Consider the following 26,397-nt stretch of genomic DNA (forward strand, 5'->3'; position numbering starts at 1 on the left):
CCAAATCGAATTGGCAGGCGATAGGTGAATGCAAAGCTAAGCACACAGCCAAAAGCGATATACGAGTTCCTTTTGGTACAAACCGAAGCCACATTTAACGGTCTACAGACAGCTATGAACCGCTCGAATGCGACGCATACGGTGATGTAGACGGAGACTGTTTTGCTAAACCACATCACGGTTGTGATTAGCAAATTAGCAAATATCATGTTGACAAGACCTATTACAATAATTAATTTATTATTATGACATACCCTAACCTGGGATTTTAGAAATTTTGGAAATGTTCTCTTGAGAGGACAACTCTAGTAGGCCCCCAGTGCACACCTCGAAAGCAAGGCATTCTCCGCAGACACCGTAGGCTGCACTTCGTGTAAAAGCGTCCAGAGTATTCTGACGAATTGTCTGCACACGATTCTCCGTACTGTATTGTAAGGCTTTCATTTAAAACGTTGTAATGCAAAGATAAATTGACCACATTATTAAACTGCATCTCTAAAAATAATCAACGCAAACGAATCACTCTGATTTCGTCGGTTTATCATCAGGTTGGTTTCGAAATATATTCTAACATGGAATTTGGTGGGAAATTCCTTCTCAAGGGTGAAGTTTGGCTCGGCCAGTGGGCTATAATTTAGCCGTATTCCACACAAGTGCTGTACCAGTTTCTTCGGATTCCTTCGTACAGTTGATATAGGGCAAAATCCTTCTTTTCCGCGACCCACTCAGGGTGGCGATATACAACTCTCTGAATGCAGGTAAAGCTGGACCCCACTCAGGTGCTGGCTGAACCGCGTCTTTTAACCTCTGAAAAATAGAAAACATACGTGCAGATGTTACATGTAAACTGTGTTAGAAACCGTGCTACTTCCTGATGCATTGCCGGATTCCAACAGACCTGACATTACACGTCCACTTTTCATAAAGAAACGCCTTGCCTGTTCGACGAGAGCAATATCCTAAAATGTTTTCTTGCCCGGCAAGATTAATTACTTTATGCATGGATCTGATACGACTCCCAATTCGACTTCAACGTGAATGAATCACAGTCGTCTTGCTGCAACGTCGATTTAAATAACAACTGCTATTTTTTTATGAGAACTGATCAACGTTTTCATTTTAACAAACTACATCATCAGAGGCTCACATGCAAAGTAAAGACTTTGGGGGGCATCATCGCCCTCATAACAGGTATGACTGTGAAGGTGATGTGGTGACACTGATTATAGTACTGATTAATTTTTTTCTGATGAGGTATTGAGCAAAATACGGAAACTCAAAAAGGCTGACATAATGCCGACCCCCCCCCCCCCCCCCAATGGTTTCCCCCCCCCCCCCCGGCCTGATGATTTTTGTCGGGGCCACACCCAGATTGCCACTATATATGGGAGAATTTCCATTGAAATTGAGGTATACACGGATGAACGTAATCAAAGTCGACATCCCATTTTTAGATTCTTGCAGAATAGACTTTACAATCATACAGAAAGTAAATCTTCAAATTATGTCACCTTTCAGTACACATCACATCACTTACACGTTTAACATTTCCTTTGGCAGATATCAATACTTTCACCATGAATAATGGAATGGGCACAAATGACAAAAGGGCGAATGTCCAACCGATTGCCACTGCCCACTGTGGGTAGACATAACTGCCGTACGACACTGGTGTGTATCGTATCACACTCAGCAAAAATATACCCTGGAACAAAGCAAAGGAAAAGGAATACATCAATATTGGATCTGCATATCTTTGTAGCTACGCATCTCCGAGGGAGCCATGTCATCATGCTACTGACTGACCGCCGATTTTGGGTTATACTGCGTGTTGATAAAAACAGTGTGCTAACTAAAGAGTTAGAATCCAAGTCGTTTGAAATAATGGAGGCTTTCAAGGAGGATATTGGAAGTGCTTAACGTTGAAATTTATACGACAGCACGTGAAGAGATTAAACATCACATAATTCCTAACCTCTTTATCGGAGAACGAAATGGTGTCATGTCGGCTAATTAAATTACGTGTAACGTGCTTTGTATTCGATTTAAGACATTGCAAAAGTTGTTTTCAGCCACTTATGATTACGTCCTTATATAAGGCTTGGTCTTTGCCATAAAAAAGTTCAACCAGATCAGTGTCAACAATGCCTCGCTACCCCGTACTTGCACTGGTGGTAAAAATTGTTACAGGACGTTCACGGCCCTGGAAAATCAGTTCCCCAGATTGTCGAGAATCTTATCTTGGGATGATACGAATGAAGACTAGCAAAAGCTTTTACTTCAATTTTGTTCAGAAAGGCCTAGTGTATATGTACATGTAGTTTTAGATTAAAGCACTTGCTAGTTATTATTCATATCACCCCTGATCTTAATGTTGGGTATCAAGGCTGCTGGTTTTCCAATTTGTCGACCAGCCTGGGCCCTGGGAGAATACCGCATCAGTAAAAACGGCCAAAACGTGCGTAAATTGGTAAATTCACTAAAATAACCCGTGTCCACATAGACGATATGACACTAATGCATATAATTTCGAAGTAGATTCACCAGCGGGTTACTCAGTGGTGCTCGCTCAGAATCAACCCATGCATTGTTACCTCCTCAGGTACTTCTGGTATAATGAGTCTGCAATGTGACATGTGCCATGCCGACTTACCGGCATCAATCCTAACGTCTCCAAGGATGGATAATACGACGGTAGATCGGCATGGGCAGGCACATGTACAGCCCTTGTTCTATCTAAATTTGACGTACAATTCCATGTTCAGTAGTTTACTCGTTTGCTGTGGCCCACGCGATATATGCCAAGCGGCGAAAGATTGACGACCAGCACCACTTACCATCGTCAAAGCTGGTGAAACACCTCCCCACATTATCTTCCAAATAAAGTGAGGCTGGTAACCAATCATCAGCTCGATGTCTTTGAAGAATTGATTAAGCCCTGCACGAGAAAAGACACATTGAAAACTATTTGGCCATTGGTAATATGCTGCAGGAGGAAACTGTAAAACTATGGGAGAGTCGCCCTCTCTGTCACATGAGTATGTGCATTGACTGGGAGACGAACTCAGGACCTCAGAGGACTCTGGATGTTAATTTGAACATCAGTCTGACATCCCGTTATGAATGGATAGTAAATCTTAAAAACATAAAAAGAGTGTTCAGATTCATAGAGTCAAAGTAGAATTTCTTCTCGAAATTGAATGTTAAGTTCTTATATTTTAGTGAAAGTGTTGAGAAAGGGTCTGCCGCCAGGGCATACATATTAGCACCTGAGAATAAAGAAATGGTTACTGTTTTTATTATCACATCAATTGATAGTAAGGCCATATACAACCCTTTATGTAAAAACCGAAACTTAGTGTGAAAGGTTTACGTCCTAACGCTTACTGTGAGATCATTTGACGCTTTGATATAAAGATCAACGCTTAAAGTAAATGAAAAGGTCAGGGGCCATTGTGCTCACCGTATAGATATTTTGTAGACATTCATGGTGGTTAAGAAACATGCTATAGTATGTAGCCAAATGGAAATGTTATGCCATTTAACCTAGTCTGTGACCTCATACCATAATGGTGGTTAGATACCAGATTGGTGGCAATCGGGCAGGTTGTTCTGCAATAATCGCATTTTTAAGGTTTTCAGATTTGGCCCCCTGGTGGCCAAGCTGTGATTCAGATTGAACCGAACTGGGATCATCTGACTATATGGTACCGAACATGTTTACCAAATGTGAGATCAATTGTCACTGCTGTCAAGAAACATGCCCCAGTTAAAGCCTAACGAGAATTTACGCTACTTAATTTATTTATTTATTTCTGATCGTACAGTGTACAGTTGGTGCAACTATTTACACAGGTGCTTGAAAAGAAAAAAATATATATAAAGTTCACTATTAGTGAACACACAGGTATATTAACAAGTCATTTATCTCTATTCTGTTAAGGAAATGGTAATCTTCACTATCTCTTTTTATTAATAAATCACGTATCATTTCCGACATCTGTCCGTACTCCTCTGTAGTCCTGTCTTCAAAATTGTTCACTTCTAGTACGTTTCTGGCATTTGATTGTCCCGTTATTGTTAAATTTACAGACATTCTTACTTTTTCATTACCACTCCTTCTACAAGTCTCGAAGAATTTCGTAAACCGTTTAAAAACCCGAGCCTTAGGATTTTCGTCCCTCACTATCAATGGCAACAGTGCCCTATGTGTTCTTCTTGGTAATGATAGTAGTTTACGCATACAATTTATCCATGCCGTGGAAAACCTAGAGAAAGACCGATGCGAGTAATCCCACAGGGAACTACCATAAAGGGACATCACAAAAGTCTTAAACAATCTGTATTTTTTCAATTTCAACCTTTTCAGTTTTGGCCCTCTGGTGGCCAAATCGAGAATTAGATTGGACCGAACTTTAGTGTCAAAGGTTATCTGACCTAGAGAGTCATGCCTGCTAAGTTTCAAGTTCATAGCTTTGGCGGTAAAGAAACGTGTCATAGTTACACCCTAACGGCCAATTTATGCCATTTGACCTCTGTGATCTTGACAATCTAGTGTCAAATCGAACACCCCTAAGACCTGTAGTGTATCCTTGCTTGGAGTACCTACCGTCAAAATATTATCGAAAACAAGTCACTAATAAGTGAGATATTGCACCTTTCACCTTTTCAGTTTTGGCCACCTGGTGGCCAAGTCAAGACTAAGATCAGACTGAAATTTGGCGTCAACGTTTATCTGATGTTGGGAGCCATGTGTACCAAGTTTCAAGTTAATAGCTTTGGTTGTTAAGAAACGTGCAATAATTACACTCAAACGACAAATTTACGCCTTTTGACCTCTGTGACCGTGAAAAGCACGTCAAATCGGCTTACTAGACTTTGCGCAACGAAACGAAACGAGCGAAATGGGGGAGCGACCATTATGTTTTACCCCGGTACTCTAGCCTGAAAATTTTTTCGGACCTCGATCGAAGAAGGTACGACAAACAATTAATTAATCAAACCCTTATGAGGTTCATTCATTTGAAGTAGAGAGGGTAACGTACATTGTACATGTATACACAAATCAAACACACACGCAGTGCTTGCATGCATTGCAGAGAACGACTTTTGAGTGATGACCCACACCCACCCAGGCAGCTGAAACACATGTCTTGTTGGACATGCCTACCGATTTTTACTAAATAAAAGCATAACTTCATCACACTTTTCGGGGTTGAAAATGTACTCACGTAAATTACCAAAATTACATGCCAAATTCACACATGACCTGTTATTTCTCAAAGCTTGGAAGCTCAAATGTCTGAATGTAATGTATGCGCGTAATGTATACTCTCAGCAAGCGAATAGTTGTGATCGTCGGTTTTTGATACGAATCGTTTCCTGTATGGCTGTTACAAGCCGTTGTCTGAATATGGTGTGAACCTGTTTACCGTTCAATGCTGCTCCCTGTGACGCTGTACCCGCAAATGTTCAATGAAAAAATGCTGATAATGACTTACACGGCTTGTTCGCATCGTAAACATAGTGGTACCCGGGTTAACTGTCTTTGCGTTTGGCCTAATTTTACAACGATTACTCCCCATGTAACCACGATCTCGGATGGACAGGCTGTGTATTATGAATAGGAAAAGTCACCTAGGGACCGTTGCGTAGAATACTTTTTTGGCGAAATATTGCGCAAAGTCCAGTAAGCCCGTCAAATCTATGTGATGTATCCTTGCTCGGAGCACGTACCACAAAACTATTTCTGAAAACAAGTCATTTTTAAGCGAAATATCACACTTTTAGGTTGTCACCTTTGGCCCCCTGGTGGCCAAGTCGAGATTCAGTTCGGACCGAAATTCAGTGTCAGAGGTAATCAGATCCAAGAACGTGCCACTGTTTTTGAAACGGTATACAGACGACGACAGACGTCGGACACTGCGCTATTATATAGACTCCCCCACGGTGCGAAAACAAATCGACATAAATCTTTGTAACGCATGATATAAAAACGTCTGACGCTATAAACTGTACAATCCTTTCGACGTCTTTTTTAGGCGTTGGTTTTAACATTAAAGGAACGGGCGGCTTTTTACTGCAGTATGTTTGTTCTTCTTCTGGTTCATCACTGAACTATTTTTTGAACGTGTTTGATGCTTTTCCAATTTTGTTTCAGCTCTTCGATCATTCTCCAAAGCAGCGATAATATTCAAGCATCAAGCATATTATCTCTGCTCCATTGGCTTCGATTGCCCGAGTATTGCATGTATAACGTACACAAATGTACGCGACAAGAATGCTCGAAAAAAATACCGTAAATGTGGCGATTACCTAACGATATTCGAGTCTGCTGTACCCTGTTTAATATTACTAAAGTGAATATTCATTTCCATTTAGAGCCGATTAGAACTGGTCTAGGGCCAGAACTCACCTCCGTCCGCACCAACAAACCTGATCACACAGCAATTTTCTATACGCTACCAGTGCGCATAAAACCCCTTAAAATCACGGTTTTTTAGGGGGAAATTTTTCAGACAAAGACATGAAATGAAATATGACAACCATTTTGGAATTTTGGTAATAAAAAACCCCACAGAAAGTCCAGTAATTTCGTGGATGAGGTGTTTCACCATATTCAGATTGCAATGGCGGCCATTTCAAGCAGGGACAGAACTACGTCAATATAAATATTTCCGGTCATGTGCAAGGAGGTTGCTCTTAGATACCAGAAAAAGCTTTATTCGTTATTTTTAGTACGCTCAAGTCCTGGTGCCAACATCCCGACTCTCATGCGTTTGCGTCATCACTAGTATCGAGCCTCACAAACGTTTGGGTGAGCGATTTAGCGATCTCAAGACATTGCGGGTCAAGATGGGCGCGAAAGACTCTCCCGCTACGTGAGTGCACGCCGAGATCGGAATTCACGTCACCCCGTTATTACGACGAACATCATTTCCATCATCGTCGCAGAAATGGGGTAATCGGGCGCCTGCAGCGTGACGTCGTGGTGTAGATTTTTCACCCCAGTGGCGGATGATGTTGTAAGAACACATAAAAATATACACTGCGTCCATTTCGTAATTTTCTTAATGTGGCTTCGAACAATAAGAAAAATGGGAAAGAAAAGGCGTGATTTGCGAGGCTTCCGCCTCCCAAATCTCGGCAAAACAACACTGCCTTCACTGTCCTCAGTGACCCTGTTGACGAGGTGAACTCAAAATGACGTCCGGCCTCAGGGAGCGGGAAAGAAATTGGCGCACTAGAAATTCATTGACCCTTTGACTTTGAGGGCGAAGATTAACGAAAGTCTTGATTTTCTTAAACCTCAGATTAAAATCAAAATTTAGAAATCGTCAAAAATTTTCAGAGGTATAGTTTGCTCATGAAACAGAAGAAGAATATTAATCCTATCAAAATAAAGAGCCACCCATTCCTTTAAGCATCGGTTTTTACATTAGTGGTTGTGACAAGGCAAACGCCAATTGAATGTATTGAGTGTCCCTAATTGCACTCACGAGTTTCACTGTGTAAGTAATATCTTACCGTAGATCCATGATATGACCACGAGCTCTGTGAAGAAGATGAGAGCCACAGACAAAGTGGCAACGTACCAGTCCAATAAGGAGAGCACGTATACTCCGCCCTCAAAATAAAAATGATAAAGAAAGAATGATACAGTGAAATCCCTCTTAATGAATTTTCAAATTCAATTACAAATGTCAAATATTCAACGAACGGCGTAGGCCTTTGAGATGTCAGTTATCAGGTCCATGATATACATGCAAGGAAGGATCGACAGTTCTTTTTTGCTATCGCACACGTATAATGAAAATATAAACGATTAAAACCTCCAATATCCTTTCATTTTGTTACTTTGAACAGCATATTTCATGGATCGGAATCACCACTTTAAACCATGACGCATGGGTCAGAAAACAAAAAATTTAGGTACTTGTGGCTATGTTCTCGGATCATGCATGTTCATGTGCCTTTGGCTCGTTAATTAATCTTATAATTGTTCGTTTATGAAGACAAGAAAGGCAAATCATGAGTTGGTGCTATTACTCGGAAAAAATACTTAAAAAAGTGAAAAATGGCTCCATCCAAATTGGAGATATTCCGTCCGTATCGGCGCATATCTGGATTCGCGTAGTATGGTTGCTTACCTGCATGACACATGGTATACCAAGAATAGCGATAACAAAACAGGTCAGTGCGGTCAACAGCATTCGCCTCAACCGACCACGGATTAGGCGAGGGTTGTTGTCGACGATGGTCGTGATCACTGTCTCCACGCTTGCAAACTGAATTGAATGGAAATGATAGCAAGATACATGAAACTAAGATACGCGTAAAGCTTATAATCACGATGGGACTCTTAGTCTCTTTTGTAGTGACAGGAAGCTTCTCAGTTATGACAAGATGCCTCTCAAAAAAACAGGATACGTATAACCCAACATTTGATGATAAATTTCTACAAAGGTCTGAAACGAATTTTGCAACAGACGACGTTTAGAACACTCACATTAAACATGTTAAATGAGTATAAAATGTTTTCAATAGCAGACTGACATGCCTCTCCTGCAGGAAATCGGGAATATGAATGAGTTCGGCGATTATCAAATCATTGTCTTGTTTGTAAGATATTTCTGTGCATCACTATGGAAATTAGATCACCTGGCGTTGAGGTTTTAATTGCTTATCAGCCAGACAGTGTTGCTTTCGTTCAATCAGAACTATAGAAAGCTGTATGTACGTGTAGCCTTGGTTTCACTGTGTAGCCTTGTCATCATTAACCATTGGCCATTATAAAGGATTTTGCGTTGTACTATATCCGGTTTAGTTCTTGTAGAGTCATTCAATAAAGTGAAAGATTTTACAGTATGCTTCAAAATCCTAGGCAATAATCCCTTCCTTTAGTCATTATATAACCTCTCCCTTATTCATTATATAACGATACTTCTAATCGTGTCTCTATAACCGCCTTTGAATGATTAACTGGATTTCGCCGAACACAAAATACGCATATTTATTTAGATACCGTTTGGAGAGATCCCTTCAGACTCACCTGGCTGTCAAGGCCTACCATAAATACCATAAGGAAGAACAGGACGGACCAAAACTGACCACCAGGCATTTTGGCTAGTGCTGCCGGGTATACAACGAAGATCAAACCAGGGCCTGCAAATTGAAAAGTGGACTCAGTCAGCTAGGAAGGTAGTGCAACCAGCGATGTGCATTATCGAATAAAAGTGATTTGGTCTTTATTCAAGCTGCCAAAACCATCACATAGTTCCTGCTAGACCCATCAGGAACTAAACACGCGTCATGTATTTACAATAGTTATTTTTTTAATGAACTTTTATTTAAAAGGAAATTATACAGAACTGGAGGTGTACGAGGGTGGAGCTAAAACGTAGGCAAAATCCGAGGCGCCTCTCCGACGTTTTTAAGAATACTTCGCCTGAGCGGTGTTTGCAGAGAAAACCAACTTGAACAAGGTCAACAGTGCGATATCAATTTCTAGTTCAAAACACTGAAAAGATTCTTTTTCCACATTTTGTACCAACTGAAGCGGTAATGGCAGTCAATACGTAATACATTGTAACTAAAGTCTTTTGTTCGAGGTGTAGAATTATAGTACTTTTTTTAAAGCATTTTTTTGCTTGTGACATTTTGCATTGACCTTTTGCATTGACCTTTTGCGAGTGACCTAGATTTACAGTTTACATGTTAGTGTAAGTGTCTACAATGTACCTTAGCTGATGGTATCCGAGAAATATCAGCAGGTTAGTGTAAGAGTCTGAAAAAAATGCATATACCTTAGCTGATGACACCCGAAAATTATTAATTGCAAGAAATTAAGAGACTTAGAGATATGTATCCAGCGTCAAGCAAGCATTTGAAATAAGGATAGTAATATTGTATGCTGTAAGCCTAATAAGGCTAGTTACACATATATGTTTCTTGTCACCTATTAAATAGCCGGCCTTTCACAGGCCTTTGCACTAGTGTCCAGTGCCAAATCGTCGGAGCCAATCAGATTGCTTGGTTAGGGGTTAGGGTTAGGGTTAAGGGTAGGATTTGGCACGCGACGGACCTCTATGAGACAGTACAGAATATTACTCGGACAAACGTCGTTTCTCACAATTAATTATTTCAATATATTTGCAACACATCTGGCGATACAAGAGTTCTTAAGCATAGTTTTCAGAATGTCATTTGGCAAAGCATTTTGAAGATTGATGTCATTTGCGTCCTCAATCTCACGGAACAGTCTTATACCCTGCGTTTTATTGGCAGGGCATAGACACAGCAAATTTTCCTCATTCTCTACACTATTAGAGTTATATTCATGACAGATTATAATAATTCTCAAGTTGGATGCCCCTATAGCACCCTATCTAAATATTGATATTAAATGACCTGTTCCGCAACTGGGCTAACACTGACCGCTCTGCTCTACTTAGCGGAGCTTTCACGAAGTCCTCAACACCAAATGAATTTTTCAGCGTCCTGTAAGTCCTTAACTTGGGCATACTATTAGTCTGAATCAACCGCTCATTTTAAAACATGAACTGAGATCAATTGATGATTTACATTTTTAACTACGCAATTGTTTAATTAGAGAGCGATTTTCAAGATTTCTCAACATCTTGGACAAGACTATAATAAGCGCATGCCTGCTCTGGTAAGATCATATTTCATATGTTAGTAGATGGCACTATAATAAATGATAAATACCATGGCTGACGACATTTTCCGCGTCCTCGCCAACCTCATGAGCCAAGTATCCAATTATAGAAAATACAACGAAACCACTGAAAATGCTGAAGGCGCTCCCTAATGATGAAATTGCAACAGCCTGCCTGGAAATGATAATGTAGACACAGTAAATTCCTTATTTGCCGACAGTTTTAACAGCATTAATTATACGGGGACCGAGTGGTGCAGGTAGTTGTGTCTGCTGATAACTTGTTACCGACATGCGACGAGGCCTGCACTTAAAGGTATTTACCACGCCATATTACTTCTCATATTACGTCATACACCCACTTTTCTTGGTGCCCCCCCCCCCCCTCCTTCAGCGCCAATTTTTTTCACACGGAACGCCCCTCACATGTTATTGGAATCTCTCAGCTGATCTTATGCGGGTCATCTGACGTTGTAATGGTAAACATGGTGGTATTTACGGACGTGTACCAACCAACTCGCACGGTCACGGCGGTATCAATATGATGGTGTCTGCACTTCATAAAGGCCTACGTTTTGAAACTTAAAATTATGCAGTTGTCTACACCGTGATAAACAGGGTGGCCCAGAAAACTTTTCTCTTGCACAATAGAAATCTATTGTGTATCCATTGTGTGAGGGAAAGGCTTTCTGGGCCACCCTAAATAGATCTCTTTATAGCTCAATCTTTATCACGCTGATAGTCTGGTTACTGCAACAGCAATGTTTTCTTCTGTTACTTGTGGCACTGGCGAGAACAATTTCAAGGACGGCGCCGGCCTTTTCGAGCAACTCGAATGAAAATCAGTCACAATGAGTCGATTTATGGTCCTAGACATAGGCCCGACCATTGACCTTTTAGAATGGATTTCACGGTTGTATGTCTCACTTGTAACTGGATATGGGAGAGGAGGCTCTTCGCCTAAGACTTAAAATAGTTACTTTTGCGTCCTTCGAGTTAAAGAAGAATGAACAACTTTTAACACAGTAAAATCAGAAGCAATGAGAATACATATGCATAATACATGCATAAAGTATGAAATATTTTAAATCACAAAGAAATCCGATAGGAAATGGCAGACCCTAGACTTTTCATAATGTTTAAGCCTAATTTGTGAATCATATTTATATATACTTGTAGCAATCTGTATGGAATTTGTTGTAGCTGGCCATAGTGACGATAGCACCCCATCCTGCTCCATTGGAATATGCAATCTGGAAGGCGGCGTCTATCCATACCTGCAAAATCAAAGCAATGGTCTGGAAAGGTGTCACGCGCATGCTGCACCGATCTAGAGGGAGCATACCTATGTTCCCCGACGAGGTACCTATGTTCCCCTGTACCTATGTTCCCGAGGTACCTATGTTCCCAGTACCTATGTCCGCAAAGAAAAGAGTGTTTTTTGTGATACGGTTTGTTTCCACAAATTCCTGGAAAGACCTCACAGAATGAAGTCACTGAATTCCAGGAAATTGCAATTCCCAGAAATCCCCCAAAAAGCAGAGATTCAGTATTTTTTGTTTGTATTTAAAGACATTTCTACTCAGCATAGATTCATTGTTTCGTGACTTAAAGGCCAAGGTGCACGCGCCTTTGCTTCAAATTGGTACATACACTGTATCATAAAAACTATATGGGGGAACATAGGTACCGGGGAACATAGGTACCGGGGAACATAGGGATGACCCCGATCTGGAAACACTACACCATGACTTGCAACATGATCCCTCTCTCGACTAATGTCTGGATATGACTTGCAACATGATCCCATCTGGATGCCAGGACAAGACTTGCAACATGATCCCCATCTACATGCCAGAACGCGACTTGTACATGCAGCATGGTCCCCACCAGGATGCCAGAACGCGACTTGAAACATGATCCCAATCTGGATGCCTGGACATGACTTGCAACATATCACGTGTAGTCTTTTAACAATGAACGAGTTTTCACTGGTCCCGTGCTACTAACTTAACCGTACTTTTGTCCACTCAAGCACAGTAAACCAGACGGCCGAGTTTCAACTCGATAGTGAAGACAAGTGCATGATGTTTGCACTTGCCTAATTACACACCAAAGAAGGTTATATTATGGTGTTTTAACGAATTTTATTAATATTGAAACGTGTATAGTAGCCTATCGTGCGATTTTAATGTGGATTCTAATGTGAGTGGATAAAATATTAAAATACTCACCCTGGTGTTGAGCAATGTTTCCCATTTGGGAATTATGTATAGCTTGATGCCTTCTATGGCTCCTGGTAAGGTCACTCCTCGACAGAGCACCACAATCTGAATAACGACCGGGGCGAGGGCTGTCACGTACACAGCCTAGAAAAGGAAATGAAATCGGTCGCGATTCTGTATTCCGGCTCACTCGGCAGTACACAATAAAATCTGCCACAGGATTCGTGTAAATTCTAGACATACATTTTCGTGATTTAAAACAATCCACTCTTAATGCTGGGATTTGCACCAAACTTTGCAGAAGTGTAGTCCTTATCTTGTCATTGCCATAAATGAATTTGATAAAGGTCCAATGATTCTAATTTGTTTTATTAACCTTTTCAGGAGACACCGATGATTCTAAATTGTTTCAATACGCGGCCGCGTGTTTACTGCCTGCACGTGAAGGAATATCTTTCCGAGCCAGTAAAGTCTAGAAAAGGATCGCGAGTTCCCATTTCACAATCGACCTACCTTTCCCGATGATTTGACGCCTCTTATGATGCACAGACATGTTACAACCCAAGTGAGAGTATAGCAGGCAAAGAGCTCCCATCTCATCTCACCCATGCTGTGAATACCACTGGTTCTTTGGAGGACATGCCGACTGCAAAAAGATACCGTGCTGTTCATAATAAAGAAAGCATATAAATACGTCAACAAAAGAAAATCCCCCCAAATGGTCTTATTTTTAAGCATCCACTATGCAATAACACGTGAATTTCAGGACACCATTACTATGGCGTTCGGCTAAATGGTGAAAAGATGTGGAGCGTACATTTTGTTACGCCTGCAAAAACCTCAATTAAATGAGAAAGGACTTGTTTCAAAAACTAAAACGTACGGAATGACCAGCTACCATAAGCTAGTTGTTTCAGACTTCTAGATCTTCACTTCTTTTCAACTTATCAATACCGGATATTTTATTTTACTACATCAGGTCAGTTGAGTCATCATCAGGTAAACGAGGTAGACAGAGAACGAACACCGCATTCTACACGGTGTATGCACCTACAAACTTAGACATGTTAGGTCTCGTTAGGGAGTTTTTCCCAAATGTACGCGATGATGACGTGCCCCATTAACAGGACGTAACATCTATTTTAAAATGCATTTCCAAAGTGAATGCATGAGGACAACCCATTTGTGTCGTATATCACTTGAAACGCCCGATTCCCCTGATTCTGCAGGATGTTAAATCGGGCATTTTATTTCTTTAAATAAATCATAAGCGTCGCATCTGCTCCTAGCTCTGTTCACCATCCCAAATGGCAATATTGCCAATTGGGCCGGACAATCACGAAAAACCCCAAATATTATACATTTCGTCCTGAATAATTCTTACAGTGACCATTCTCCCATGAAAGACAGTTGCTTACGCTTAACAAAAAAAAACAAAAAACGAGGGTCAACCATTGAACTTTTGAGACATGTTGAATTTTGCACAAATCAGCGAAAAACGCACCAACTGGCACTGGACGGCATTTCAACAAGGGGCCGACGCACATCCCAAGTTCAGTGTACACATATGTCGGCAACAACAGTAAATGCGTAGTTTCTTGTTAGCCGCCTATTGAGTAGCGCTCTAGGTTTCAGAAACTCCAAAAAAACATGTCTTTGCCAAAGCAACTGCTGAATCAACACTGACATATTGTGAGGACCGAGAAATCAATGATTTTAGGAACTACGGTTGGCCGCGCATGAATAAAAAAAAACCTCCCTTATGAGACCTTAGACGGACGTAACAATTTAGATGAAAATGAAATGGCCAGGGCAACTGTGCTCACCTCCCTCGCAGACAAGTGATTGCTTTCGATTTTAGCCACCTGGGGCCAAAGCAAACCGAAATTTAGTCTGCAAAGGTTTCATAACATAGGGCTACAAATGTATCAAGTTTCAAGATAATATATAACTGAATCAATGCGATCAGCGTTTTTTGCAGTGAAAATTTTGAAATAAATGATAAATCTACATGGACCAACTTACTCCCAAAATTCTTCACTCGGAGATGTCCATTTCACAGGAAAGGGAAACAAACCATTCGTGTCATTGACAGTGGAAATCCTCTCTCCTTCCATCCTGCTCTCGCTGAGGTAATTCCAGGTTGCATTGGTAAGATTCTGAGAGGTGTCGAATAACCACGTGTTGTTCATGTTACGTACTACGCATGCGTCTGTATTCCAGGTATTATTGCACGTAGCCCACGGCAGCTCTGCACTGAAGGAATTTCCTACGTAGAACAAGGTCCAGGCAATAATCACGTTATAGTACATTGAACCCAATGCTACCATGACCACCATACCGCAACCAACTCCTGTGGAATAAAGCGATGGAGATAAGAATAATTGATGGCCCTAAAGATCGAGATTAGAGATCAGGATATGAATTCAGATGAAATGAATCGCTAAGATCGGTGTGGTCTTGCATTAATGGCGAACGTAATGAATTGCAACTCGGTTCATTGTAACTGACTGCAGCGAGTTGAATTACTTTTGACTTAGTTAAAATATATCACTAGATGTACGTCGAGCATACCAAAGCATGACCAGCGGACAATCGTGGCATCCTAATACCTGCCATATACAAGGTGATTACGCCGAAGCCTCACGTTTAGAGTTAGGTGGTCCAAACTTAAAATTCTGAGATAAAAAGTCAGAATTTCGAGATTTTGTCGAACAATTTCCGAGAGAAAAAGTCAGAATTTCGAGATGACAAGTCAGAATTTCAAGATAAAGACTCATAATTGCATTGCATTAACAAGATATAGAATGATTAATTTTTGCATGACTAGGGCCTACTTACTGAACAGTTAGAGGCAAATCTCTGAACAGCATCGGTATTGTACTAACCATGAATATTGTGATCAATCTATTGTGTATGTTTTCATGTATGTTCTATATATTTGTTGTTCTTTTACTGATAATTATTTTATATCTGTCAAAGAGCCCTCCATAGCTCACGTTTTCATCTTTCATCTACCAAAGAAGCTAAAGTTTATCATCTTTTTTAAAGACATGTTGGTTAATTACCTCAAAGTCAAAACAGTCCCGAACTAGAACATAACGTCATAATCTTTGGACAACTTGCTGTTGCCACCCCCCCCCCCCCCCCCCCCCCCCCCCCCCCCCCCCCAATCCAAACTCAACTCACTGTATGGCATCAAAACACTGTCTGTTTAATATTTAGCCTTGATTGAATATTCTAAAATACCTTGGTACCGTAAAGTCAACTTTTAAATGGAAAATGCATAAGCCTCGTTCTGAGAGTGGAGTGTTTTGGACACGCAACCAAGATGCTCTACCAAAGTTCCCTCGGGTTGCACTAAAATGTGGAACCATGCACACAGCTCACTTCAGAAGTTTGAGGCTCTCAAAACACTGCTTCAAACACAAATCAGCCAAGGAAGCATCAACCACCCTAAGTTTTTTAATGAGCACTACACATATTTGCTGAGAAAAACGCTCCAAATAGCCCATTTGCGCGGATTTTAGCGTCACTTGAGCGAGCCGATCCGGACTTCCTATACGGGCTGCCGTAACATAATGTAAACAACGGCGCTACCGGCGCTCCGGGCAGGCGATGGATGGAATTTGCCAAATTCGCACATATTCAAGTTATTTCGTGGCCTATCTTTTTAAGTTTGAGGTATTTTAGAATAGAAATTGAACCCTCGGCTTCGGACCTTGGTTGAGTTACCAAGACACTCGAGGGTGGAGCTAAATTTTCGTCCAAACCCTCGCCTGTCGGCTCGGGTTTGGACTGTATTTTAGCTCCACCCTCGAGTGTCTTGGTAACTCAACCAAGGTCCTCCGCCTCGGGTTCAATTCCTTAATTCAAGACTGGTCTAAGATCGGTGAAATAGACTTGGAGTACATATATTCAACCTTGCAAGTGTGCCATTTTTAAAACACAATGCATAAACATATCACAAACCTACCCTTGAACAGCGGACTAATCCTCCATGCTAGAACTGGGCTGAGACTTGAGAACTGACCATACGCAGCTTCGAGGAAGAATAATGGCCAGCCCAGCATCAATAGGAAGAGCACATATGGAATAAGGAAGGCACCTATAATGGCAATTAGTCGAGTTGAATTCTCTTTTGACATCAAAACCATGATCGGCAGAAATTGGAACATGATTTTCAGGTGTTGCATCCCCTTACACGCGCACGCGTCATAACGCCAAGGGTATCAAAAGGGATTTGCAATGTTTCCTTATAAATCGTGGATTTCCTGCTCCTCAGTTCATGCCAGAGTTCGATGCAGCATTTTTTTTGTTTTGGCGTGATTATTGGGCGTTTCTGGAACCTGGAGTGCTGCTCAATTAAAGGATAACAAGAAACAACGCATTTTACCGTTGATTCAGACGGATGTGTACTCTGTGACCGGACTGATGATTTTGATTTGGAAGCGGCCGCCAACTGTTGCCATGGCTACGTTGCAGCGATCAAAGACGCTTGTTTGAGGGCCGGTTTTCAGCATGTATTTCCACTTGGCGGCGCTGCCCATCTGATCATCGACCACCAAAGTGTAAGCTAAAGTGAAGATGAAATAAACCCAATTATACTGCGTCTTTACTTACCGCCCCCATTCTTATAGCACAAATATGGGAACCTCCACATGTTCCCTAGTCCTACTGAAAAACCGAAACTCGCCAGAAAGAAATCAGCCTTGCCGGACCAGTTTCCACGGATAGTGTTTTCGTCCCCATCTTGTTTGACGTCATCGGACTTCCGGCAACAGCAGGTCATCGAACTCTTCATTTAAACGACTACAAAAAGATGAAAATACATATACATGTACATGTATATAATCATCATGACGTGTGAGAGAATCATCGATACAGGCTTTAGAAAGACCGTTCAATAATAGCCCTTGCTACTTCACCGTAAAAATATTGGCCGATATTCATAAAGGATGTTTTTCAGTTAGACACGATTATCTTGCTAAAACAGTGACTAAACATGTGATAATCAGGCACACAAATTAGACAGCATTCGCGTGAGTCACCGCGGGGCCGTGCAAATGCCCATACACATGTTGAATGTTCATTGTGAGTACTACTGTAAACATTATTTGTGTTTTGCGCGAGATTACCTTTCTTATTGAGTAATAAAGAGAAATTTAAATTGTCAGCCTAAAAATGTAGCGGTAAAGGGCTTTTATGATCTGTCACCGTAAACGTTTTGCAACTCTGAACTTGAACCCAAAAAGTAAGCTGACGAAAATAAGTCAAAATATTGGAAGGTAGCCATGAAGGATGGAATGAATTCCCCGAGGGGAAATGACCACTTTGCCAAAGGGCAGGAAAAGAGTGGGGCTATAAGGGGGTAGGATGCCACTGGGGCCAAGACTTATAAAGCTAGGCATGTTGCAAAGGGGTATAGCCAGGTGAAAGGTGTAGATTATCAGGAGACCTTTGCTCCAAAAGTCCAATAGCTAACAATTACTTTACTTCAGTGCGTGCTGTGATGCAATTGGCAGCACAACATGGTTTGGTGCTGCACTAGATGGGTGTAAAAACAGCCTATCTTAGTGCCCATATCGACAGTGAAGTTTATGTAGAACAGGCCGAAGGTTTTGATGTCCCCAGTTCTGAGGAAATTAAACAAATCCCTAGTGTATGGTCTGAAGCAGTCAGATAGAAATTGGAATAATTTGTTGCACAGTCACCTGTTTGAAAACAAACTTCACAAAAAGCTCGGTAGAGCCCTGGATACATTGATGATTTGATAATTGCTGACAGTACTAATGCCCGATGTCCACGATGACTTTTTCTATTAATAAATATCTATTAACAAATATCTAAGTGAGAAAAATATAAACGCCCCGGTGTCCATGGCGTAGAAATCTACGTTCTTTTCGAACATGGCACCCGTCCAGTCGAGACTACGACGTGCGATGGCCTCGTGCGTGGCCATCACAGCTGTCGTTTTGGCAGCTGGCATGAAGAAAAAGAAGAAAAAGCCACGACCTGGGGCATTATGGACCAGGAAGTGGATATTAAGACGACCAGAAAAGGGGGCATACACCATGCTCGTAGACGAATTAAGAGTAGAAGATCCAGCTTCATATAAGAACTATTTGAGGATGAATGAAGAGACTTTTGCGGAGCTGGTCGATTTGGTGACTCCATACGTCATACGGCAGGATACAAACATGCGCCAGGCAATAAGCCCTGCTGAACGCCTGGCTATCACTCTGCGATTTTTGGCAACAGGGGAAACTTTCTCAAGTCTTGAGTTCTCGACAAGGATCCCTGCCACTACTACCAGTCGTATTGTACCAGAAATGTGCGACGTTCTGTACGAGGTCCTAAAGGCAGACTTCATAAAGGTGAGCATTTTTATTTCTTTACGTTCAATTCAGTCAAAACATTGAAATGATGTACATGTATATTTTACTTTATTCCTTTCCAAAGTAACAAATGAAGCTGCATGTATATGCAGATACACAAGACCCTCAAACGTAAGGTCATGGAGTTACCGTACATTTTAGAATCCGGTGTATGTAGCTAATACAATTCCCTCATGGCCTTTGAAAGAACATCTGATACAGGTTGCACATCTGTGTTGACAAAGTGACGTTGATTCGGTCGTACAGTAGCTGCGCCTGGAGCACTGAAACGAAGTGGAGGAGCTGGATTGTAAATACCAGAATCCAAAGATGTAGGCATGGTCATGATTGTAGGCGTGTGATTGAAAGGGCAGTTACCGGCATGGTTTTCAGACTTCCTCAACGAATCAGTGTCCTGACCGTCGAATATGGCCATTGTTATCTTCCTCTTGACACTTTGTCGGATATCGGGCGTAGAAATCCCTCGTAGTTCGGAAGCGATGAATTTGCCAAAGATGTCATATTCATCATCTGGATTATCAGTGGGAGCAAGAGCCGCATCTTTAAGTTCTTTCATCACGTTAGTTGCTGTTTCAATCATGTCAAATGATCCTTTACTTGACGAGCTGGATACGGTAGATGTTTTGACCTTCTTCCGCGGACATGCCTTTCTTGGAAACGAAACTGGTTTGTCGGGAAGGCTCTCGCTTTCGGTTTGCTGGTAGTCATCATCACCTATCTCGCCATTGGAATCCTGGAATTATATAATAGGACCATCAGTTAAAAACGCATGCTTATTAGCCTAATCTTCCTTTCTTCAGATGCCTTCCAATCCTGAAGAGTGGAGAGCCGTCGCGGATCAATTTGAAGAAAAGTGGAATATGCCGCATTGTGTAGGAGCCATGGATGGAAAACATGTTACGTTCCGTTCACCTTTAAAGGCTGGCTCTTTTTATCACAACTACAAAGGTACCAACAGTTTGGTATTGTTCGCATTGGTGGATTCGGACTACAAGTTTCTGATGATTGATGCTGGGACCAACGGTCGGGTAGGAGACGGTGGTGTCTTTCGAAAAAGTGATCTCAATCGTGCTATGACCGATGGAAGTTTGCATTTCCCAGCCGCAGAAGCTGTGAAGGGCAGTAACATGCTCCTTCCCTACTTTTTTTGTGGCGGACGACGCCTTTCCTCTGCAGAATGACATCATGAAACCGTATCCGTTCCGGAATATGGATCTCGCAAAGCGGACATACAACTACAGATTGAGTAGAGCAAGGAGGATTGTCGAAAATGCCTTAGAGTGTTTCTCTCGGCCATTCTTCTGTCCGCAGAAAAAGTAGAGAAGATCATCCTGGCTACATGTGCACTGCACAACTTCCTCCGTGTTAGGAAACCAGTCCATTACTTCCCAATTAGCTCCCTCGACACAGAAGATACGGATCGTGGTGTAGTACAAGCTGGTGACTGGCGCAATGTTCGCAGCGCAGAGCTTTGTTTCGAAGATATTGCACAACAAGGTGGAAATAGGTATGGCAAAGGTCCCCAGGAACAGAGAGATGACTTGTGCCGTTATGTCAACAGGGAAGGTCGTGTGCCATGGCAACACAAATTTGTGTAATACTATTGTGCGCGATTGACCCCCCCCCCTCATTATCCATGGTCAGCCCTAGTGGGAGACAACATGTAAGTTTAGATATATACCGGTACACATAGTTTTATGATAACTGTGAACTTTGAAAGTGAAGGTAGTTTTGTAGTTATAAGAGGAAATTGCCTTTTGTTTGTTAAAACGTATTGTAATGTACGTTGAAGTGAATTAAATAATGAAAATTACAAATACCTCTTCCGATATATCTTTCTCATCTTCTTCGATAGTAGTAGTCTTCATGGTCGAGGTGATGTGCCTGGGTTTCAGATAAGGGGTCAGGAATTGTAGTTTTTGGTACCATCCCACCGAGGGAACGTGAACATCAGAGGCCCCGCATCCACTCCTCTGTGAATCCTTTATCTTAGAGAGTTCAGTTGAAAAATGACTTCTTAGGCCGTTGATTTTGGTCTTAAGTTGATCGACGGTGACTGTCGGCTTTTTCGTCTGCAGAGCATCTTTGATTTTTTGCCATGCTATCTCCACTTTAACACGATTATGGTGCGCCGGTGTGACAGCGGATATAGTCCCCCTGGAGTCATAGTCCGGTAGCATTGTATTTGACCAATTAAGCAGCATGATCTATTGTACCGCTAACCCTAACCAAAACATTTAGCAATGCAGGCTATTGTGACAAGGACTATCAGCCCTAGGACTACTATCCCCGCCACACCGGGTCTCGAACTGCGTAGAGGACATGTTGTTTGCGATATTCCTCTATGAGGACCTCCACCTCTTCTTGTTTCCAAACCATGTTCGCATGTGAAGTGCAGCAGTAAGCTAGGCCCTATATCTTCTGACCGTTCCCATTTCTACCTTCATGCGCAATAATAGGACTGGAATGATGTAATGGGCTATGACATCGACCCATCGCAGAGTTCCATTCATTTCAATCTTTTGAATTATTGGAAGTTGAGGTTTAGAGGGTTATTTGTTTAATAGAAATATATAAACCCGCTGTCCACGTTGTAATAATCTATAAAAGGACCGTTTATCTGTAGAAAAATAGGACCCGTCCTATAAGCAAAAATATTTATACTATTAAATATCTACACGGATTTCCCCGCTGTCCACGATGTATCGCGGACATCGGGCATTACAAACTGATGAAAAAAGAGGTTCAACGTGAAAGACCGGGACCGGTTGGCCTATTTCTAGGGCATAGATTTCGAACAAAGGGACGGCATTGTCAAAATGAACCACAAGGGGTACATGTACTTGTGCAAACTGCTTGAGAAGTTTTAAGTGTTTGATTGTAAACCCAGATGACGTGCTCTAGCCGAACAGAAACTTTTGGGCAGCCTGATATATACCATGACGTGCACAAGACCAGATAGTTACTGAGTGATCACCAAGCTATCTCAGTTCCTAGCTAAACCACTAAAAGGACACTGGTTTGCTGCAAAGCACGTTCTCATAGGGACTCTAAATTACGAGCTGTGTTACACGAATAGTGAAAATGGCCTATCTCTCACAGGATACATGCTGATTGGGAATCATCTTCTGCTGACAGGAGGAGTACAACTAGGTATTGTTTTACTCTGAGCAAAGAGGCATCCCCAGTTTCATGGAAATCAAGGAAACAGCCCACAGTGGCATTGTGCATGCCCTCATGCGTGGCAGCAACTGTCCAGGAGAGCATGTATTTGATGCAACTACTGAGGGATGTCGATTGCAAACATGTGTATGGGCCAGCATTGATCTTTGAGGGTAATCGGGGCATCATTGCTCTGGTCCAAAATCCAGTAAACCACCAACGCTTCAAGCACATCGACATACGTTACCACTTATCAGAGTTGAGCAGAGGCAAAATCATGATCAAATACTGTGATCAAGCCAGCCACAAGATACACAAACTAGAGCGTTTCAGAAATTACCTGTTTATTGGACAGTAAAACAGTGGTGTGTCTGTGGATCATAGCTAGACAGTATTAGATGTTTTTCAGATAAAGAAAACTTTTAAAATGCCATGGCCCATAGATTTCACATTGCCATCTTGCCTATATACAAGAAGTAGAACATATTTTGTAAATTGTATACATGTACATCATTATAGTTGGGAAGAGGCGGAGAGGAGTACCTGGGAAGTACGGTGGGTGATCACTAAGCGATGGTTGACTACACTACCTGGGCAACCCATCGCGTCATCCTAATTTGGTCTCCTTATGGACAGCCACAAATAGCTGGTATTCGTGGAGCTGGACGATTAGCCAATGGGAATTGCTGTAACGAAACTGTAAGGGCATTTTCTGTTACCGGGATGGTGCCATAAAATATACATGTAATATGTACTCTCTGGTAATTGATATCATTCCTTTTTCCTGTTCATATGGTGAGGGTTTGAATCATGCAAATTTCACTGAAGATGTTTCACCTGCGGACCACCCACCTCACCAACCCCTCACCCAATCCCCTTTACTACAGGCCTACCCCTTTCTTCTCTCCATTCATACACATGATCGCCGATTTCGTCTTGTAATAGTCCGAGACCTGCTCTTGCAACGTGTGTGTAGTTCCTACATTCACAAGTCAAGTTACCCACATCAGGCCTACCAGTGGTCGAAGTTTACAGTGGTTCTGGAATAGCTGTCCATGTGGAAGGTACGGATGTGGATGATTCAACTCATTTTCAATCCAACTCATTCTATCAATAAACTAGAGACCTTACACGACTCGGCTGCATTGCTAGTTCGTCCCAGATCTCCAATCGGTCTGTAAAAGAGCTATAGCTCGTCATAGTTTTAGTTCGGGTCTGATATCCAGCTCACTTCAACCTTGGAGTAATTATCTTGTCAAATCCCTGTCCGCTATGGTTTCCGAAGCGGCTAGCAGACGACAGCAAATAATTTGAAAGCACAGGCTGATTCAACCGCAAATATTTCCTGTTCTATGGCACTCGACGGGGATTTGCTGGGTGGTATTTCTAAATCATAGCTTTAACACACCTGCTATTAGGTTAATATTAATGAAGCTGTCCTTAACAAGTAGATGAATCAGTGTTTTTGAAGCTCTATGCCAAGAGTAATGGCACAATTTGCGTGTATTCTACCAAAATTGCCTAAGTTTTGGAGATTATTGAACGGGCTGTGTTGGCTAGCATATACACCAGAATAGGAAGATTACAAGCGCTTGTCTCGAAGTGTTCTATAATGTGACGTAAAATGCAAAAATATTCGGCAGACTGTCCGCTATGGTTACCTCTGTGCACCTGTGTGACTGTCCGCTATGGTTACACCATAAACATGGCAGACAGTCATGAGTATACCTGGTATTTCAAGTGCGATCGGCGCAGTGACTCACGGGATATAACACTCGAGAAAGCGAGTACACTTGCTTTTCCGAGTATTTTTCACGAATTGCATCTTGGTACCTTACACTCGATATTGAGAGTGCACCTGGGTTCTCGAGTTCGACCTGACCTGGTGATGTGGAGCACTCCGCGCCGACCCAAGTGTTTACAAATCGAACATGATTTGGGGGGATGATTTTCCTCCAAGTTACTTACAATAAACGCGTTTTTGGCCAAAACGACCGGAAAAATCAAACTCCACCACTCTTCAAAGTGGTCTCGACTTATTTTGACGAACTATTTCGCGAATGGTGAAGAGTTGGCGTGTTACGAACTTAGTACAACAAATGCCGCGAGCATAGTGGGTGGCAGCACCAGACGGAGGAAGTAGTTCACCTAGGGTTTTTTCGACACCCTCCGCACGGACTCCACTCGTTCCGGAACACTCACTTACTTGTAAATCTGCAGTGGTTAGCCTGTTTTTATCGCAGTAAAGAAATGTTAATCGGGATTTTATATTATATTTTATATTTGCCCCGGGTATTCATATAGGGAGCTGCGCTACTTTGCGCCCAGTGCTTGGGTCGGGTCAGACGGTTTTGTTATGATGAGACGTGTATCACGTGATGAATTCCCATACGTTACTTCAAAAAATTAAGAGCGATTAACAACGTAAGGTGAAAGAGTACGACCCAAATTAAAGGGGGAAAATTACGGAAATGGATGAATGCTTTAAACATATAGTGGCCCCAATACTTTCCCGGCTTATTTTTGTATAGCCCCACACTTTTGATTTAACAGATGGCCACATATGCAAATCAGACTTGCTGAAAAGGCCCCTTATGTTCATGAGTATGCCCATATATAGAAAGAACAAAAAATGCTATTTCTCCGAGATCGCTGCAAATTTTACCTATATAACCCGGCGAGGTGCATCTCCATATCAACCACGACTTTCAGGAAAAGTTTCGAGGTCATCCGATCTGAACTGACGGAGGAGACAAACTATTTCAGCTCTACGTCCATTATAGTAGTGATTGAACTCATCCGGATCAACGATCTGGGGACAGTTGACCTGACCTTATTGAAGATCTGACAAGAAAACTAGTTTGGACTCAGTACCTCAGTAAAATATACCATGAGTACTACGCCATTAGTAAAATAATAAAAGTTTTGTAATTGAATCTGAAAATGTCCAATTGTGTACATACATACTGAATACAAATTTCATCAATGCCGGTGAGTAGATAGAAAAACAAATACATGCGCTATGAATACCAGGTTTTAGCAAATCTGTAAACAAGATTCCTGCACTACACCATTGTGTATTACAGTATTTCTACTTTCCTGGCCGATCAGTAAATACGAAAGGTGAATCCCTTTAATATGTATGAAATTGTAAAATACGTGTACTCACGATATAGACGCCTAGGAAACGTTTAAGGAATTCAATACCAAATACGAATGAACAATCTTGACTTGGTCTGTCTGAACTTGGTCAGTCAGTGAAATAAGTGGCCTACCTAATACAGTGCCCTCACCGCGCCTTAGTCGGTGTCAAAACAATTTTATGCATCACCAAGTCGTACGCGAGTTTCTGAATGGAACGCTTGTCCTCGTATTCATAGAAGAGACGAAAGAATCAGGTCCATGTCATATTGGACTTGTAATGACCGTACATGTTTAGAGAACCCTTGAGTACGGTTCAGCGACTTCACCTTGTACGGTTTAACAAAGGCAATCTGCATCGTCCGAATTCAGTTTCCGGCATATACTGCAGCACTCCATGGCACGGTACCGGTGTGACGGGGATAGTAGTCCTAGGGCTGATAGTCCGTGTAACAATAGTCCGCATTGCTAAATGTTTTGGTTAGGGTTAGCGGTACAATAGATCATGCTGCTTAATTAGTCAAATACAATGCTACCGGACTATGACTCCAGGGGGACTATATCCGCTGTCACACCGGCATGATGATCCCAGTTCTTCTCGTCCCCATCCTTGAACAACCTATCAATAATCATCAAGGTTCATATGAAACAGAACAAAAATGTATAAGCAAACAGCAATTTAAATGATAGAATTTTACTGAGACTTTCAACAAACAAGTTGTTCTCCGAGCATCGGTTCGTAAAAAGCTCAAGGTTCGAAGCACTGGTGTGCGACGTGTTTGTAAAATGGACG

General features: G+C 41.8%; 1 protein-coding gene across 2 annotated transcripts; it reads right to left on the reverse strand.

Moving 5' to 3' along the window:
- Positions 1-280: 280 nt before the first annotated feature.
- LOC135485000 (sodium- and chloride-dependent glycine transporter 1-like) lies at positions 281-25,715 on the reverse strand. 2 transcript variants are annotated; one of them, XM_064766724.1, is made up of 14 exons: positions 25,633-25,715; positions 17,527-17,715; positions 16,880-17,011; positions 14,929-15,256; positions 13,417-13,549; positions 12,913-13,047; positions 11,852-11,955; positions 10,729-10,853; positions 9,053-9,165; positions 8,151-8,288; positions 7,528-7,627; positions 2,838-2,938; positions 1,538-1,705; positions 281-807 (listed from the first exon to the last, which is right to left on the reverse strand). In XM_064766724.1, exons 2-14 carry the CDS (start codon positions 17,705-17,707, stop codon positions 628-630), a joined length of 1,938 nt encoding a protein of 645 aa, XP_064622794.1. In that variant the 5' UTR covers positions 17,708-17,715; positions 25,633-25,715; the 3' UTR covers positions 281-627. The 2 variants fall into 2 exon arrangements, with proteins under 2 accessions (XP_064622794.1, XP_064622795.1); XM_064766725.1 differs by lacking the exons at positions 17,527-17,715; positions 25,633-25,715 and adding an exon at positions 17,300-17,405.
- Between the last annotated feature and the right edge of the window lie 682 nt (positions 25,716-26,397).

This window comes from Lineus longissimus, chromosome 3, assembly GCF_910592395.1.
Source record: "Lineus longissimus chromosome 3, tnLinLong1.2, whole genome shotgun sequence".
NCBI classification, from domain to species: Eukaryota; Metazoa; Nemertea; class Pilidiophora; order Heteronemertea; family Lineidae; genus Lineus; species Lineus longissimus.